This window comes from Netta rufina, assembly GCF_964035555.1.
Source record: "Netta rufina genome assembly, chromosome: 15".
In the NCBI taxonomy this organism is placed as follows: domain Eukaryota; kingdom Metazoa; phylum Chordata; class Aves; order Anseriformes; family Anatidae; genus Netta; species Netta rufina.
In genome coordinates, this window is record NC_140138.1 from 6335138 (window position 1) to 6353266 (window position 18129).

General features: G+C 65.0%; 1 protein-coding gene across 1 annotated transcript; it reads left to right on the forward strand.

The window, feature by feature from the left end:
• The first annotated feature begins 2502 nt into the window (after window positions 1–2502).
• SBK1 (SH3 domain binding kinase 1) lies at window positions 2503–16663 on the forward strand. Its single transcript, XM_084295767.1, has 4 exons — window positions 2503–2630; window positions 12931–13133; window positions 13266–13468; window positions 14059–16663. Exons 1-4 carry the CDS (start codon window positions 2569–2571, stop codon window positions 14845–14847), a joined length of 1257 nt encoding a protein of 418 aa, XP_084151893.1. The 5' UTR covers window positions 2503–2568; the 3' UTR covers window positions 14848–16663.
• The last annotated feature ends 1466 nt before the right edge of the window (window positions 16664–18129 follow it).

The window sequence follows — 18129 nt, forward strand, 5'->3', positions numbered from 1 at the left end:
TCACTCTGAATGCCATGCGTAAATGAGCGTCTTCCTGCACATCCACCCAAGGTGATTTCTTTGAAGGGGTTAAGCTGTAGTTTATAAGCACAATAGAGCAACTTCGAAACATGGGGGAAAGTTTTGTGTCGTGAACCCACCCCTTTGCTCAGTAAGCTGCTTGGCAATAAGCAATTTGTTCACTTAGCAAGCTCTAAAATCTATGGCAGGTAAGGGCTCTGAGTGCAAATGGCCTTGCCCACAAGCTCAAAGTACTATGGACATGTGTAATTAATTAAAACCCACAGCCCACTGCTCTGGGGGAAGGCGTGCTCCCCACCACGGGTTCCTCCTCCTGCAGAAGACACTCCAAAAAGAAGACACTCACCTCCAAAACAGCCAGGATGCCCTGAGGCCGGAGGGTTTCCTCTTACTGGAAAGCCCCTGGGGCTATTTGCAGTTCACATTCCTGGGAATTGCCTCCAGGGGCTGGGACCAAACAAGCTCAGGGGGCTGAGACACGACAGGAGGTCAGAAAAGCAGGAGGGTGGGTTTGCAGGCAAGGCCCTGTGGCAGGCAGGCACCCTGACGCCGTCCCATGGCCCCAAATGTTCTGTTCCCATGGCCAGGGGTTGGATTTCCTGAAGCAGGGGCTTCGTGCGGGCACAGGCTGCGGTGCCAGCCACAGCTGCTTGCAGATACCTGGAAGAAATGAGCTTTGTGTGCCCTGTTCCCCTTGGCTGGTGTCTGGAAGAGGTGATGCTCTTATTTCACCTCCACCTTGCTGCTCTGTGATACGAGGCACCACTTCTGTTCCAGCCAAAGGATGGACTTCGGAGAAACTTGGGGGCTGCAGCTTTTTTTTTTATTAAACCTGCACAAATTTCAGTGCCTGGCTTTTCTTCCTAGGCCTCAAAAGCCCAACCAAGCAATGCAAAGAGACATCAGGATCTCCCTGTCCTCAGCCTCCTGACGTTTGGGGAGGGGACGTGCAGGGGACGGCGCAGCCGGGGCTCCACGTGCTGGGTCCCACCCGGTGGAGCCCGGAGCCAGGCAGAGCAGTGCCCGGCTGCTCCATCCCACATCTCCGTGGGGGCTGCGAGGAGCTAATGGTTTTTAAGAAAAGAGAGGGGTCCCATCAGCCCGGCACCACGCGGCCCCTCCAGAAGCCATTAGGGGCTCCCCAGGGCTGGCCACGCTCTCCTCTTCCCTTCCTTGGGAGAGCGGCCCTCTTTTTTTTCCACATTTCTCCTCTCCGCTGCTCAGCCCATTAGCCGAGACATTAAATTTTAACATTTTCGTCGCTCTGTGCAGCAGGCTGCTGGTGAGTGGGTGCCTGGGTGGGTGCCAGGGCCCTGGGGGAACGGCAGCGGAGGAGGCACCCGCTGCACCCCGCAGGGTGGAGAGGGGCTCCCGATGCCTGCGGGATGCTGGCGCCCGCACCCAGGCACGGCTGGGACATGCAGGAACTGTCCCTCCACGGTGACAAAGGTGACAAATGTGACTTAGGGCTGAATCGCCCTCCAGGTTTGGTCCTGGGGAGGTTTGCACCGAGGACAGCCCCCGGCACCGGTGGCATGCGGAACAGGAGCAGCCTGCCCGCAGCCCAGCCCTCGGTGGCAGGGCCAGGAGCTTTCTGTCCACGAGGCTTTAAAATCCATCGATTTTTGCCATTAGGGTGGGAGTGGCTGGGGCAGACTCGCTGCAAGCGGAGCGGCGCACTGAATAATTCACGGCCAGAGATGACGAAGCCAACGGCCGGACAGGGGAAGCCTCCCCACGTCCCCCCGCAGGGACCTGCCCTCTGCTGTCACCCCAGGGGGTGGGACACGGGCTGGGACGAGGCCCTGCTGCTTCGGGACACCGCCACCACGGCCACCCTGCCTCGCCCCACCGGCACAGCGCTGAGTTTGCCAGGTCTCAGCCGCGGCGCCGCCAAACCCCGCGGCACCAGCGCGGAGCCCGGGCAGGGCCGGCGGCGGCAGCCGAGGAGTTAATCCCCAGCCTCGCCGCATGGCTCTGGAGCTATTAATACCCGCACGCCGCCGGAGCTGCCAGAGCGAGCGGCGGCTCTGCCGGTGAGATCTCCAACTTTCCTCCGCGGGCACGCGGGGCCCGGCCGCCTGCCTGCCACCAAGTCCTGCGCCGGGGACGCGGCGGTGACGGGGCCACGGGCACCGGGGCTGTGCCCTCCGCCTGGGTGCCACATGGGCGCCGGGGTCCACAGTGGGGTGGCCGCATCCTCCGGCCTCTGAAGTGCCACGAGGGCTCGGCCGGGGCCTCGTTGTGCCCTGCTGGACCCCTCGGACCCCGCACGCAGCCCCTGAGCACCGCTGCGCGATGGGTGCCGGGGTGGCACCGGGCACTGCTGGCTCCACGGCGAGGGTGATGAGGGACACGTCCCAGCCCAGTGCTGCCTCCCCATGCGGTGAGCGGCCGGCCCAGCGGTGTGAGGGGCTCCCCGACACCATGGCCCTGGCCGGGTGAACGTGAGACCCCGCCGGCGGCACTGCTGAGGGCGAGGAAGATGCTAACACTTCTCCAGCGCTGCCCGGCCTGGATTCCCCCTCGCCTGGGTGCGTTGGCGCGATGGATTCCTTCTGCTTCGTCTGCTTCCAGAAAGAGGAGCTGCAGCCCCTGCACCTGCACAGGTCAGTGCCACGGGGATGCCGCGGGGGGACACGGCACCGAGGCGGGTTGGGGACGGTGGCCGGCGCAAAGCCACCTGCAGAGCCTGTGCCAGAGCCTGCCCTGGAGCAGACACGGCTGGAGGGGTCCGGGGCTCGGCTCCGTGCCACGCTGTGCCAGGAGAGGCTGCGTGCCCAGCACGTGAGCACATCCAGCATGTGCTTCCCTGCCAGCAGCTCTCCAAGAGGTGTGTGTGTGTGTGTGTGTCCCTCCCTGGTGCCGTGCCGTGCTGTGCCCACAGGAGTGGGACTGCCGGCTGGGGTGCACCTCCTGCCGCATCCCAACAGGTCGCAGCAGCTCTGGAGGAGCTGGGGGCTGTGTCCTGCTGCAGGGCTGCCCCAGCAGCATGGGGAGCCCTGGGGGCAGCGGGCTGGCTTGGATTTTGGGGTGGCACTGATGCTGATGTGCCCCCAGGACTCGTCCCCGTGCAGCTGGTGTGGCAGCTCCTGCTTGGCCACCTCCAGCTGCGGGACAGCCGGCTGCCCTACAGACAGGGCACCCTGCCACCATCCTGCCCGTACCCTCTCCTCTCAGCGGGGCCAGACCCTGCTCCCAGAGACCACAGGGGGCAGGTGCTGGTCCCCAGGGAGGGCCACGAGCGCCAGCTCGCAAAGGCCTCTCTGCAGCGGCACCAGCACTCGGCTCCCTCCCTCCCCGCTGTTTTCTGGCCCCAAAACCTCTCCCACCCGCGCTGCTGAGCGGCAGCCAAGGCAAACGCGCGGTGCCTGAATTATCCGGGCAGCCGGCAGGGATGCGAGGTGTGAACGCCGGCACACGCCGTGCCCAGCTGCTCCTCTGTGGCACCGGGCCACTGCCGCCTGCTGGCCCGTGCCACCGTCCCCGGGGCAAAGCCCCCTCCCTCCACCCCTGGCCGTTCCTCCTGCCGTGGCAGGGGCACCCACCAGGGCCAGGTCCGGGTCCCAGGGGCCAGGCAGGGCTGTGAGCCGAGCTGTGGCTCGTCCCCGGTGGGCACGTGGCAGCCCGGGCACGCTGCAAGGTGTCCGTCCTTCCTGCCAGCACGGTGGAAGCTGTGGGATTTATTTTGGTGGGTAAAACACTTTTTTTCTCCTTTTTTTAAAAATTATTTTTGGAGCCTCCATCACCGTGAGTCATGGCCCAGGGGCTGGGGGGACGCAGTGATGCGGGGCACCGGGGCTGGCAGCAGGGCACGAAGCAGCCCCCGAGCACCCCCGGCTCCTGTCCCGCTGCGCCTCCCGCACCCGGAGCCGGGATGGAGCAGGGAGGGGACATCCCCGAGCGGGCTGGGGGACAGGGGACAGGGGACAGCACCGGGCCACCGGGCCACCGAGCCACCGGGCCACCCGCACGCGGTGCTGGCGGCTGCTGCCGGTCCCCTCGCCCTCGCTAGATGGTGCCAGCAGAACGGGCTGCGAGCGGAGGCGGCAGGAGCGCTGAGCCGGGCCGTGCCGGGCCGGGCTGTCCCCATGCCCCTGTCTTGCTCCTGCTGCTGGCTTTGAACTGGCCCTGGATGCAAATGGGACGGGAAACACTGCCTGCGGCTCTGCACCCAGACCTGGGGGAGCAACACGGCGCCGTGACCCCCTCACACCCCCAGAGAACCCCCCCTTCTGCTTCATTTCGGAAGAAACGCCCCCAAAACCAAGCCGTTACGTTTCTTCTCAAACCAGTAACTCAGTGGCCATCATTACGCTCCAGAGTTAACGCTGCTCCCCAGCTGCCTGCAAGCGGCTCCTGTGGCCTCGTGTACCCCCCGTGTGCCGAGGGAGGCAGCAGGCAGGAGGCTGAGCCCCCTGCCCGGCTGGCTTGGGGTCACCGCTGCTCCCCTGCCCCCCTGAGCAGGGGATGGAGCCTGGGGGGCTGCAGGAGGGGAGGCAGCGCCCCGATGGCCGTCAGCAGCGGCTCGGCCTGTCCCCAGCAGGGCTGCAGCCTGCGCCCTGCGGTGCCCTGCGGTGCCCTGGGCTGCGTCTCCTCCCTGACCTTGGGAGCAGCAGCCAGGAATCTGCTCTGGGCACAGGGGAGCATCGCATGGAAGGATCACTGTCTCCCACCGGCCCTGCGTCCCCTTGGGACCCCCGTGGCCCCCCATGGGTCGGGTACCCCCAGCTGGGCGAGCAGCAGCGGCCACATGCGACGAGGATGACCCACGAGCAGTGAAGGTCACGGAGCGAGAGGCGGAGAGAAGGTTGGGCAGCTCCCGGCAGGGCACAGCAGGTTTGGGAGCTCGATGGGGGAAAATCTCCAAAAGCAGCCGGGAGGGGAGGCACCTCCCCAGGGGCCGAGCGCATCCCCGGCTGCTCCCGCTGCGGCTCCCGGCGTGCTCCGCTCCGCGGCTGCCTCCCTCCCTGCCTCCATCCCTCCCTGCCTCCCTTTCTCCCTCCCTGCCTTTCTCCCTGCCTCCCTCCCTGCCTGCTCCTCCCCAGCATCCCCGCCATCAGCTCCAGGCAGGTTTCAGCTCCTGGCACCAAGGCGTGACAGCGGCTCCGTGCCCGCCGGCCGTGGCCACCAGCTCTGCCCTCCGGCAGCACCGCTCGCGGCGGCGGCGCCTTCGTTTTGGGCTGAGCTGCTCACGGCTCACGGCTCCGAGAGATGGCGAGGGGATGAGCGACCTCTCCGAGTTTGGAGGGGACGGGGCTTTTAGAACCAGCTCGGGCTTTCTGCTTCTGCAACACTTCTCTCTCGGCTTGCGGGGGGGAGATGCTCCAATCCCAGCCTTTCTCAAGCATTGGGTGCGTTCACAGCTGCTTACCCCAAATCTGGGGACGTGTCCCCGAGCTGGTCGCCCTCTCTGTGACACGCAGGCAGCTCCGATCCGAACAGCAGCTCCAGCGGGGACCTGCGTGTCCCCAGCTCGTCCTTGGCTCTCCGAACCCTCGTGGTGCTCGTGGCGATGCGGGAAGCCATTCCTGGGGAGCCACAATTCGCCTTTTCCCTTTTCTGGGTCATTTCCCCACTGCCTGCTCTGCCCGAGCTCATCCCCCAGCACAAGCTGGGACGTGTCCCCCGGAGCCGCTGGCGGAAATCCCGGGGGCACTCGGGGCTTTGGCACGGTCTGGGACTGCGCTGGGTGACAAACGTGTTGGACCCAGCTCCCTTCATCTCGCTGATCATAATTAGTTATTAATATTCTCTAAATGCTTTGGAGACCGTGAGCTTTGTGCAAACAGGAGCCGGTGTTATTGTCGTTGCTGTTATTATTCCATCTGTGCGTGACCAACGGCCTGCCACGTGCTGGGGCGCGGTCTGCAGCTGCAAACCCAGCGTCCGATGGGCAGGGGCCACCCAGCCCCACAGAACCCCACAGAGCCCCACGGAGCCCCACGGAGCCCCACAGAGCCCCACGGTGCCCCATAGAGCCCCATGGAGCCCCACGGCACCCCATGGAGCAGGCACTTTCCCCACAGCTCACTGTAGGACACACCGTGCGTTCCCCCAAACCCACTGTGCCCAACGGGGCTGCAAACAGCAGCACCCGCAGCGCTCCCCGTCCCCACTGCTGGTCCCCCGATGTCACCCGGGGCGGGTGCCGTGTCCTGGGTCCGTGGCCACTGTCCCCACGCAGGTTCCCCTGGTGCTGCTCCCTGGCACCGCTCCCTGTATCTGACCTAGAAACAGCCCGCAGCTATCAGTAGGGCCGGCGGGAGGGATCCAGGGGGCAGCTCCGCACCCGGGGAGCTGCTGCCGCTGGGGTGGCACCGGGAGGGGACACGGGGACAGCCCCGGGGGGCAGCTGGGTGCGGGGGGCGGTCAGGGCGCGGGGCCCGATCGTGCGGTGGCACCGGCGAGGCCCCTTCCACCCGGCGTGTCCCCGAGGTCCCCACCCCAATTTCCCGCAGCGTTGCCCATTCCGGCCGTTTTCTCCCCCAAAAACGCTTCTCCCACTCTCAGCACCCACCCGGGGGGGGGGCACCGGACCGATGCGGGGAGGGGGGGGGTCACCATCCCCATCCCCATCCCCATCCCCATCCCCATCCCCATCCCCATCCCCATCCCCATCCCCATCCCCATCCCCATCCCCATCCCCATCCCCATGCCCACCGTCCCCAACCCGCTGCCCGGCGGCGACGGGACGCGACCGGGGCTGGGGACAAGGGGACACGCGTGGGTGCCGGGGGGGGGGGTGGGAGGGGGCGCCCCCACCCGTGCCGCGCTCCCCGCGTGGATCACGGAGGCGGGGCCGGGGGCGGGGCGGCGGCGGCGCTGCCCGGCCGGGGGGGCTCCGGCGGCGAGGAGCTGGGGGGGGGGGCGCCGCTCCCGGCTCCGGTTGCTCGGGATGAGCCCGGCGGAGCGGCCCCGAGCGGGGGGCTGAGGGAGGAGGCTGCCGGTGCCGCCGAGGACGGAGGGGTCCGAGCCCCCCCGGTAAGGCTCCGAGCTGGTCCCGGTGCGGCGGAGGGGAAGGGAGGAGCGGCGGAGCTCGGCTTTGTGCGGGCGGCGGAGCGGCCCTTTTGTCTGCACGGCGAGATTGGAGGGGAGGGGAAGGGGAAAAAGGATACGGGGGGAGAAGGGGGGGGGAAGCGCCATTTCGAGAGGAGCCCGATAAAAGGGATGATTATTGAAAAAAAAAAAAAAACAAAAATCGGAAAAAAACCGGCGGCCCCCCGCTCCCCCCCGGCTGTGTGTGTGTGTGTGTGTGTGTGCATGGGGGGCTCGGGGACAGCCCCCCCGCTCCCAGCCCCTGCCGGGGGTCGCCCCCTCCCCAGCCCCGCACCGAGACCCCCCCCCAGCGCTCCCCGGTCCCCGCCCGGTCCCCGCCGCCACCTGCGCCGCAGCCCCCGCCCGGTGCGGCCCCAGCCCTGCGGCTGCCGGGGCCGGAGACGGAAGCGGCGTGAGCCCGAGCCGAGAGGAGTTTTGTGGCCGAGAGGGGCTGGGGAGGAGTGGGGAGGGCGCTGGGGGGTCGGGGAGGGTCCGGGGGGGCTCCGTCCTCGCCGCCCGGCGACACGCGGGGACGGCTCGAGGACACGAGGGGCGATCCGGGAGGCTGGGGGCGATGCGGCGGCGCCGTGCCCAGAGCGGGGCTGGGGGCAGCGACCCCACAGAGGAGCGGGGACGGCAGCAAGCGGTGGGCAAGGTGGGCAAGGGCACCGGGGGCAGCCCCGAGTCCCCGCAGCATCCCCCTGGCAGCGGTGGGCGAGGGCAGTGCACCCCCACTGCCACCCACCCTGGGGCCGGCGAGCATCGGGTGCCCGGTGCCGTGTGCCGGGAGGCGAAGCTTCGACCCGCGGTGCTCAGCCCATCAACCGGCGGCATCCTGGCTCGCTGCGGCTCCAGTGGCCTCGCTCTGCCCTTCCCCAAAGGGCTGGGACATTTCGGGGCACAGCTGAAGGATTTGGTGACCACACCTTGGCGACTTGTCCCTAGCGGTGGCAGCCGGGGCGCTGGGGTGAGCGGGCCACGGGCGGCACCGGCTTGTGAGGGTCCAGCATGGGGACACGGCCCCTCCGTGGGGACACAACCCCTCTGGAGTGGCCGTGGTGCTGGTTTTGGCACCGAGGTGGCAGGGACACTGCCCCGAGGGTGGGAAGGGATGAGGCCGTGGCTGGCCCAGCCCTGTGGGGACCAGGCAGGTGCCGCTCGTGGCATTTGTCTTTGCCGATCCCGAAGGCGCGGTGCTGCCGGCACTGGTGGAAGAGTTTCGGGAGGGAGATGCTGACAGGCTGATGAAACCAATCAAACAATGAAGTAATCATAAATCCCCGGTGCCAGCGGCAAGTCTGGGAGAAGGCGGGAGGAGCCGGAGGCAGAAGGAGCTGAGGTCCTAACAAAGCAATCCCCTTCAGCAGGAAAAATCCTGGGAAGGCAGCGCGCTGAAAGGCAGCCAAGGTCCTGTCGTCGGGCCGCGCTGTACGGAAGCGGTGCTGTGTCAAGTGCCGGGCTGGGGGACAAGGGCAGGGAAAATCCTCCCAGAAGCTCCAGGAGAGCAGCGTGGGGCGCACCGAGGCTCCTCGGGGCGCTGCTGGTCCCTCGGGAGGGCCGCGGGTGCCGTTGGACAGAGCGGGGCTGCTGGCGATGTGCTCTCCCCAAAATTTCTCGAGGCCGCCTGTGCAACCTGGGTCGTCGGGACCAAGGGCTGGAGAAGCTCATCACGGGCTGGGGTGGGAGATGGATCCTGCTGCAGGGGTGCTGATGGGTGAAGCGGGGCCTGCCCCTGCCCCGTAGCTGAGAGGTCTCCACTGGGAGGAGGAAGGCAGCCCCCACGTGCTGCGATCATGCACTCTGCAGGGCGCTCACCGGCTCTGCCGAAGCCGATCCCTGTTTCAGGGCTGCTGCCGGGCACTGCCCCGGCCTGGGAGTGGAGGTGTGAGGAAATCCGGCCGGCTGGGGACGCGGTGCCACCGTGCAGGGAAGCGTCACGGACCCGGGAACTGGGATGGCACCGTTGCTTCGGTGGAGGTCAGGGCAGCGTGGCACTGGCTGAGGCGTATGGCATGTGGCATCCAGCACCTCCCAGGGCTTTCCAGAGCGCTTCAGATCACCGCTGCAAGGGGTCAGGTCTTGCTCCATGAGAAACGAGAGGCCAAGGAGCTGTTGCCCCGTCCATTGCCCTCTGGGTGCTGGTTGCTGCTCCCGGGTTGCGGGATGCTGGGCAGCTCCCAAAGTGCTGCAGCGTTGGGCAGCCCCACTGTGGGTCCCGGCGAAGGCGCCCTCTCCCTGTGCACACTTAAGGCCATGGCATCACTTGTGTGTGTGCTGGTGTCAGGCGGCCACCCCCAGCTGCTGCCCGCTGCCTTTTGGGCCAGCTTTTGGGGTTTCAGAAACCCCAAAACGGCAGCGATTCCCCCCGTTCCCTGCGCTGGAAAAAGGAGGGACTGGAGCGGGGTCAGTAGCCGGGACATGGATGTTTTCCCCATGTGCTCACGGCCTGGCTGCACCCACGTGGGTCTTGCCCTGCAACACCACCGACCCTGGCAAAAAAACACCCCGAGCGTCCCATCCCCTGCACAATGCCCTCCCGCGGAGACGTCGGCCTCGTTAGGCCAAGGTGCCCTTGCCGATGTCCCCGGATGCCGGTGTCCTGGTGCCCAGGGGAAACGCAGCTAATAACGCTGCTCTGCCTGGCGCCCGTCCCCACGGCCCCGACGAGCCGCGAGGAGCTGACATGTTCCCGTAATGGGGTCAGATGAGAACGGAGCCGAGAGGCGGCGGAGGCTGGAAATGGAGCGGCACGCTGAGAGCCTGCGGCTCGGCCCCGGCTGCTGCCGGCCGCGGCGTGGGCATCGCCAGGGCGGTGAGGGACGCGGGGACAGCCCTGGTGGGGCTGCGCCGGGCACAGGTGAGCTCTGCTGTCCCCTTCTTGCTCCTCACTGCCGGTAGAGCCCTGGTTTTCTCAGCTTGCCCTCGGCGCCTGGGGCTGAGCTGCAGGGCGAGCATCCAGAGGTGCTGCACGGATCGGCCCCGAGTGTCCTGCGGTGACTCCTCCAGCAAAGTCGCGGTGCGGCACGCGGCGGGTCGGCTGCCAGCTCAGCCCATAGCATCCTTCCCCCCAAAATGGGCTCAGGAAGGGCTCCTGGTGCTTGAACGGGTGCAGAGCAGCGTGCAGAGCTCCTCGCGGGATGCGGGCCAGGAGGGGAGACCTCATCCCACCCCGGGGCTGTGTCACAGCCCTGGTCCCCCCGTCCCCACACCTGGATGGGGAGCGAGGGCCGGTGCCTGCTCGGTGCCGGGGGGACCCCGCTCACCGTGGGAGCAGAACCGGGACACGTGGGGCCGATGCTGGCCCCTGGCGCATTGTGTGGCCGCGGGAAGTCGCTTCCTTGCTTTGTGCCTCAGTTTCCTCCGGCTGGGACGCGGGGACGCCTGCCCGCTGCTGGGCGCTTCGCGTTCCTTGCTAAAAGGGAAATCTGTGTCCTGCAGAGCCCCGAGCCCTGCCCCGTGGGCTTCTTCCCAAACCCCCAGCACCAAACCCTGCTCCTCCGTTTAAAGCCGGGCTGGTTTTCTGACCTGTCCCTCTCCGATGTGGCCGGAGGGATTTTTTTATCCCTTCCCCTCTCCATTTCCAAGCAGCCACCGCTCCGGCAGCCGCCTCTCCCTGCCCCTGCTCCTCTCAATGAGCTCTTAATGAGTTGCCAATTACTTATTGGCAGAGCCGATGTGCCCAGGGCTCGGCACTCGGCCGAGTGGCTCGTGCAGCATCGCGCCTGCAGCGGGTGGCACCGGGGCCTCGGCGGGCGATGGGGACCGGGTGCTGGGGACCAGAGAGCAGGGGAGGCTCGGGGAGAGGAGAGGAGAGAGGAGAGAGGAGAGAGGAGAGACAGCTGCCGCCGGGAGACGAGCGCCTGCCTATAAATACATGCCATGGAGCGAGGAAGCAGTGGGTGGATTATCCTCCTCGCTCAATGAGATAAATGGTTCTCAAGCTTAAACACAGAACAATTTTAGTCTGAATAGTAGGAGAAACGGTTCAGGACACGCAGATGACGGCGCAAGCTGCCTGCAGCGGGCAGTGGGGACCGGTGGCACCCGGCGGTGGCTTTGCTGCCCCTTGGGTGTCACCCCTGGGCTCGTGCCGTGGTGGTGGCTGCTCGGGCACGGCGGGATGCCGGCATTCCCCCTGCAGGGCAGAGCTCCTTCCCCAGCAGCTCCCCAAAATTGAGGTGGGGACGGGTGTCCCGCGGTCCTCGTGACTGTGCAGAGCCAGATGGAAGCGTCCTCGTCCCTGTCCCCGCTGCTGCCTTTGCTGTTTACATAGGAACCAGCATGTTTTCAAAGCATTTCAATTTTTAATGAAAACTTCTGTGTTTCCTTTTTTTTTTTTTTTTTTTTTTTTCTCCTGGGCGTGTTGGTGTTTTGGCCGCCGCCGCTGCTGGATTTTCCCGGGGATGGCAGTGGCTCCGTGCTCCCATCCGACCTGCTGGCACTTCGGGGAGGACAGCGGCCGAGCTGGGGGCGTTGCGAGCAGCAGCCCCATCCCCAGGGACTCCCCCTCCTCGGGGACACGTCCCTCCTTGGGGACACCCATTTCTGAGGGCCACGTCTCTGTGGCAGGTCAGGAGGGAGCTTTCTGCAGCACGGCCTCAAAAACCCATCAGGCAGGAGGAGACCAAAGCCCAGATTAAGGAAAAGCAAGCAGTCCTTGACTTGGAGAGCTGCTCAGCAGCAGGCAGTCCTTCATCTCATATCCCACAGGCATGTTTTTTTTAACAAAAAAAACAACTTTGCCGACTTGAATAATTGTATTTCAACACAGGTTAATTAACAGACATTGACAAGCTGGACTGTAAATTCAAGTGCAGCCATCACTCTTCTTGTAGGGTATTGCGAGCTGTTTTTAGTCCTGCTGCATCCATTTAGCTTCTGCACTAACCCACCTCCACCTCCAGCAACCAGACACTGAGATGGTGCTCCTCTTCCACAAGGCCAATAAAGCACTATGGAGATGAGCTGCTTTGGAGATCTTATGAGTCAAGCCGTTACATTTTTGGAACATCATGATGTTTAAGTTCCTTTTCTATTTTTTGCCCAACTTCCCAGGAAAGAAAAAAAAAAAGAAAAACTGGGATGAGAGGCAGCACGGCCGTAGTTTAAAGAAACAAGGGCGAGTTTGGAGATCGGGTTCAGCCTCAGCAGACAAGCAGGTTCCCGTGCATCGGGCAGGGCAGGGCCAGGACCGTCCCCGTGTGTCTCTGCTCCCCTCTCCTCCCAGGTTTGCTCCTTGATGCCCTTCATCCACCTCCTCTCCGCCAGCTCCGTTGCTCCCCCTCAGTCTCCGTGGGGCCATGGCACAAGGCTCAGCCCCAGTCCTGGGACCCAGGGATGCCGCTTGTCCCGGAGGCGCTGGAATTAATTTTGAGTGTTTTTTTTTTTTTCTTTTTTTTTTTTTTTGCCGCATTAAAAATCTAAATATATACCCGCGCCCGCTCAGCTGCTATCCCATGATTTTTGTCAATCTGCTACAAAACAAACGCAGCCGGCTCCATCCGCCCAGGTCCCCTCTCTGCGGCCATCCCGGGGGTGCCCAGTGTCCGTGGGCCGGGGCGAGCCGGGCGCTGTGCTGGGCTGGTTGGGGAGCGGCGCCGGGTTCGTGGTTTTGGGGACGAAGGAGGGCAGCACTCGCTGAAGATGCTCAGAGGGTGGTTTGGCTGCGGCGTGGTGGTGAGTGGGAGCTCAGCTCCTGGTGCGCCGTGCGGAGGCTGTTCTGGTTGCGGGGGCTTTTTGGGGTCCTGGGGCATCTCCCTGGGTGTGCTGGGCTCTCGAGGGATGCTCTGTGCGGGCAGAGCGGGGTTAGGGGATGGGGCTGGCTCCCGTCGTCCTCGCGGGCCAAAGCCGTGACGCGCCTCTGCCTTGCAGCACAGCCATGAGTGCCGGGTCGATTGAGCAGGAGCCGTCGCGCAAGCTGGCCTGCTGCGGGGTGCCGCTCATCACCGAAGACATGCAGTCCCTGGCCATCCGCACCCTCTCGGGCACCGACATCAACAAGCACTACGACCTCATCCGCGAGCTCGGCAAGGGCACCTACGGCAAGGTGGACCTGGTGTCCCACAAAAGCACAGGTGAGGGGAGCGGGGTGGGCAGCGAGCAGGGGGAAGCCCCCGTGCGTGGCCGAACTCGGGAACGTGGCCGCTGGGCACGCAGCGCTGCTGCCGGCCATGCCCCGTGCTCAGCCAGCCCTCTGCCCGCTGCAGGCACCAAGATGGCCCTGAAGTTTGTCAACAAGAGCAAGACGAAGCTGAAGAACTTCCTGCGGGAGTTCAGCATCACCAACACGCTCTCCTCCAGCCCCTTCATCATCAAGGTCTTTGACGTGGTCTTCGAGACTGAGGACTGCTACGTCTTTGCTCAGGAGTACGCCCCGGGCGGGGACCTCTTCGACATCATCCCCCCGCAGGTGGGAGCCGCAGCGGGGTGCTGGGGTGGGGGATGCGAGGGCTCGGTGTCCTCAGGATGCTGGGCAAAGCCACCGACCCGACTCGCACTTCACGAGGGTGCAAGGTGGGGCTCCCGGTGCCTGTGGAGCTGTTTGGAGCCCGACATGTGGGGACCAGTCACATCCACCTGGGGCAGTCCCGCTGGCAGCGGTGCCAACACCGAAGTAGTGCAGCACCTAAAAGCAGGGGCCCTTCGCCCATCCCCTGGGTGTCCTGGGACTCAACCTTTCCCCTGGGTGTGCTGGGACCCATCACCAGACCCATTGCCCATCCCCTGGGTGGCTGGGGTCCCATAAACGGTTGCCTGGGTCCCCCACTGGCTTGGTCCTGCTTTGGGCATCCCTCCTTCCCCTGGAGCAGAAGGGGCAGGGGAAGGGGAGGAAGGGTGGAGAAAGGGAAGCAAAAAGTGGAGAAGCAGAGCGAGATGGGAGACACCGAGAGTACCCCGAGTAAAACCCCGGTGCACAGCAAACGGAGCAGCAGCTGGCACCGGGGGTCCGCGGGCGGGCCGGGTGGGGTGGCAGGGGGTGACCGTGTCCCGCACCCGCAGGTGGGGCTCCCCGAGGACATGGTGAAGCGCTGCGTGCAGCAGCTGGGCCTGGCGCTGGACTACATGCACAGCAAGAGCCTGGTGCACCGGGACATCAAGCCGGAGAACGTGCTGCTCTTCGATCGCGACTGCCGCCGCGTCAAACTGGCCGACTTCGGCATGACCCGCAAGGTGGGCTGCCGGGTCAAGCGCATCAGCGGCACCATCCCCTACACGGCGCCCGAGGTGTGCCAAGCCGGCCGGGCCGAGGGCTTCGCCGTGGACACCAGCATCGACGTCTGGGCCTTCGGGGTGCTCATCTTCTGCGTCCTCACCGGCAACTTCCCCTGGGAGGCGGCGGCCGCCTCCGACACCTTCTTCGAGGAGTTCGTGCGGTGGCAGAAGGGGCGGCTGGCGGGGCTGCCCTCGCAGTGGCGGCGCTTCACGGACAGCGCGCTGCGCATGTTCCAGCGCCTGCTGGCCCTCGACCCGGAGAAGCGCTGCCCCGTCAAGGAGGTCTTCTACTTCATCAAGTACGACCTGATGGCCGAGGTGCGCCGCCGGCCCTCCTACCGCTCCCGCAAGCACGCCGGGGACAAGCTGCCGGCCGGGGCCCACCGCCACGAGGCGGCCGGCTCCTGCACGCCCGCGCCGCTCAAGAGGACCATCCTGACCGACGGCAGCGGGCCCCGGCTCGCCGGCCCCGAGCCGAGCACGGCCTCGCCCGGGCCGGCCAGCAGGACAGACGGCCGGCAGGACAAAGGCAAAGGGCAGATGGTCCTGGCCACAGCAATAGAGATCTGCGTCTGAGGGCGCCGGGGCGGCGCGCGGCTCCTTTCCCAGCGGCTCCAGCCCGGGGACAGGATGGGCAAGGGGCTGCTGGCGGTGGCGGCAGCAGGACCGGGAGCCGTTCCTCCCGAAGCAAAAAAAAACAAAACAAAACAAAACACAAAAACGAAACCAACAACAGAAAGAAAAAACAAGAGGAAAAGGACAAAACTGGTTGCGCTCGGTAGCGCCGAGGATGCTGGCCCCGCTGTCCCGCCCGCGTGGCAGGAGCTGGGGAGGACGCCGGTGCAACCGTCCCCTGCCCAGCAGCTGCGCCGCCCCCTCCAGGACCCCCCTGCAGTGGCATGGGGAGGGGTCCCCCAATAATAATAATAATTACGAGATGGGGGGGCTGCGCTGGGACCCCCGCCATGCCCGGCCCCAGGAAGGCCGATGACCCCACGCCATGGAGGAGGCCTTTGGGGCGGCGAGCTGACCCCTGGCACCGGTCCCTGCCCCGCCGGGGGGACCGGGAGGGGGCGCGGAGGGCGGCGATGGAGGAGGCCCCCCCCCCGGCTGGCTCCATGCCGCGGGAGGTGCTGCGCAGCCGCCGCCGTGCGCCGGCAGCCATTGATGTAGCAAGTGTCACTGTGTGTCACCCTGTCCTCCCTGCCCCGGCGCGGGGCGGCGATGGCCGGAGGGACCCTGCTGGGGCTGGGGAGCTGCGGCTGGGGGGGTTTTGGGCTCAGGGGAGATGGGCAAAGGGCCAGGATCCGCGATGCTCCAGGGGGGCTTTGCAGCCTTTTCCTACCCAGGGATTAGGAATGCGGTGGCACAGCTCCAGGGCTGGCCTGGTGGCTCCTGCATGGCCAGGAGGGAGCTGGGGGGGGACACAACAGACACACACCTTTGAGCCACCTCCCCAGGGTCCTCCATAGGGTCCCCATCACCCCTCCTTGCTGCCACCCTGTCCCCAGCACCCTGGGGTCCGCCCGCGGCGAGGCAGGGCGGGGGCAGGAGCCACGGTGGCCCCTTCACACCGAGGACACGGGGGCAGATGCCCCCCCCCCCCAACCCTGGCAGGGCTTCGCTGATGCTGCTGCAGGACCCATGGGCATGGGGTGGGGGGGGCACCCCGAGGGGCCCCCGGCACCCCCATCCCCTCCGGACCCCGAACTACCGCACAAAGGGCTATCACGCTACCCCGAAGCAGCAGCAGTTTACACAGCAGCCGCCAGGCAGGCGGGGGTCCCGCCGTGTCCCCCTGTGACCCACCGCAGCCTGCCACCGGTGCCGCTGCCCCCTTGTCCCCATCCCCATCCCCGTCCCCCCCCCCAGCCCTGCCTGCCTGCAGGGGCCCAGGTCCGGTTTTAGAAGTAGCATCACACAGATTTAGAGATGTTAGGCGCGGTTTTTTTCTCCTTTTTGCCTTAGGTCCCTCGATGTCCTCGATCTTTCGTGCAATAATGTAGGTAAGGAACCCAGGGCTCCCCGGGGCGTCCCTCGCGGGGCGGGCACCGTGGTCGCCACCTCGGGCGGTTTGTCAGGTTTTTATTTCGACTTCCCTCGGCTGTCGGGTTTCGGACCTTCTTCCCGTAGGAGAGGCTGTAGTGTCACAGACGTTACCTCAGTTTGTCACTGTTGAAAAAGGAAAAAAAAAAAAAAGCAACTAAAAACATAAAAAATGACAAAATATATAGTTATAAAAGCAAAAAAAAAAAACACATTCTGAATGGCAGTGAAGACTTTCTTTTTTTAAAATAAAGCCAAAGGGATGGCAGGGACAGCATGGTCCCCCCGGGGTGGGGCTGGGAGCGGGGACGGGGGCAGGTGCCAAGCGGGCACGGCCGCCTCGCACCCAAACGTATTCCAGCCACGTCGGCAGGCTAATTTCAATTTCCTGGTAATTATGCAAATGAATGTGGATTTAATTAAGGGCAGATTTCATTAAAGTCTTCTTGGGGAAATGAGAACAGGGTGGGGGAGAGCGAGGAGGAGGAGGAGGAGGTGGCAGGGAAGGGGAGACGAAGGCAGCGCCCCCCGAAAGGCGAATGGCCACGGGGACACCGAGGGGACACGCGGGCACCCGGCCCCTCGGGAGCGGGGCTGGCACCTGGAGGGGCCGGGGGCGCAGGGGACAGGCTGGTGGCACAGTGCCCGCGCTGGGGACACGGGGAGCAGGCGGCGAGCCCTGCACATCTGCTGGCTCCGGCGGCGAAGGCTTTCATCTCCTGCTTCCAGCCTGCTTCGCATCAGGGCAGGGACTTGGCCACGTGATTTATTCTTTTTTTTTTTCTTCTTCTTTTTTTTTTTTTTTTCTCCAGCTAAAAATACAGATTTGGCCACACCGAAAGGTCTAGGAAATCAATGTCACTGTCACCGGGCTGTGGCTGAAAGGGCCCTCCCCTCCTTGTCACAGACAGAAAAGGCAAAGCCGCGGTCTGATGGCCCCGCAGTGGCCCACTCGGGTTCTGTTCAGCTGAGCTGTTCGCTTAATTCCAAGCCAGGTGGATAATTTTAGCCCAGCACTGTGAGGATGGGGACTGCGGGTGGCCAAGCTGCTGCCACAGCCCCTCGGGTCTGCTCCTGGCCTCTCGGAGCATCCCCTGGGGGTAACGGGGCTGGGGGAAACCACCGAGCCACCCCTTGGTGGGGACAGAGGGACGAGCACGCTGCCATGGCCCCGTTCCCCTCCCAAACCCCCAAAGCTTCGAGTGCTCGGTTGTGCTGCTCTCCTCCAGCCTCATTCTCCCAGTGCCTCCATCACCCCACAGTTACTGACTGTGGCCGCAGGCACCGCACCAGGGCGGAGGGATCCGGGGGATCCCGGGGCCACTTTTTCTTGTCCATCACCAGTCCCCAGGCGATGGACAAGAAAAATACGGGTGGGTTCGTGGCGAGCCTGGCACCGGCAGCAGGACAGCACGGACCTGGCCCTGCCACACCAGCACCTTGCAGCCTCTCGGAGGCTCCTGCCCCGACTTCTGCTTCCACTTCTGGAACCTCATTTGGTCAGTTTTGTGCGTGGAGATGCGAAGCGAGCTGCTGCAGGCCCACCTGAAATACCGGAGGTTGTGAGTAAAAATAACTGTGAGTGATCTGCTCGTTTGGAGCACAGCTGATCAACGCCAAGTCGGCGCGAGGTTCTGCAGCTAGCCAAAAAAAACACCAAAAAAACCCACAAAAACCAACCCCAGAACCCCAAACAAGCCCTTTAAAAGGAAATATTTTGCTACCACGCCGCCACCTCAGCTCCTGGCTGATTCACACGGACGCTGCTCGGGGGCTGCCGTTGCGCAGGATCCGTCCCCACCACGGCAGCAG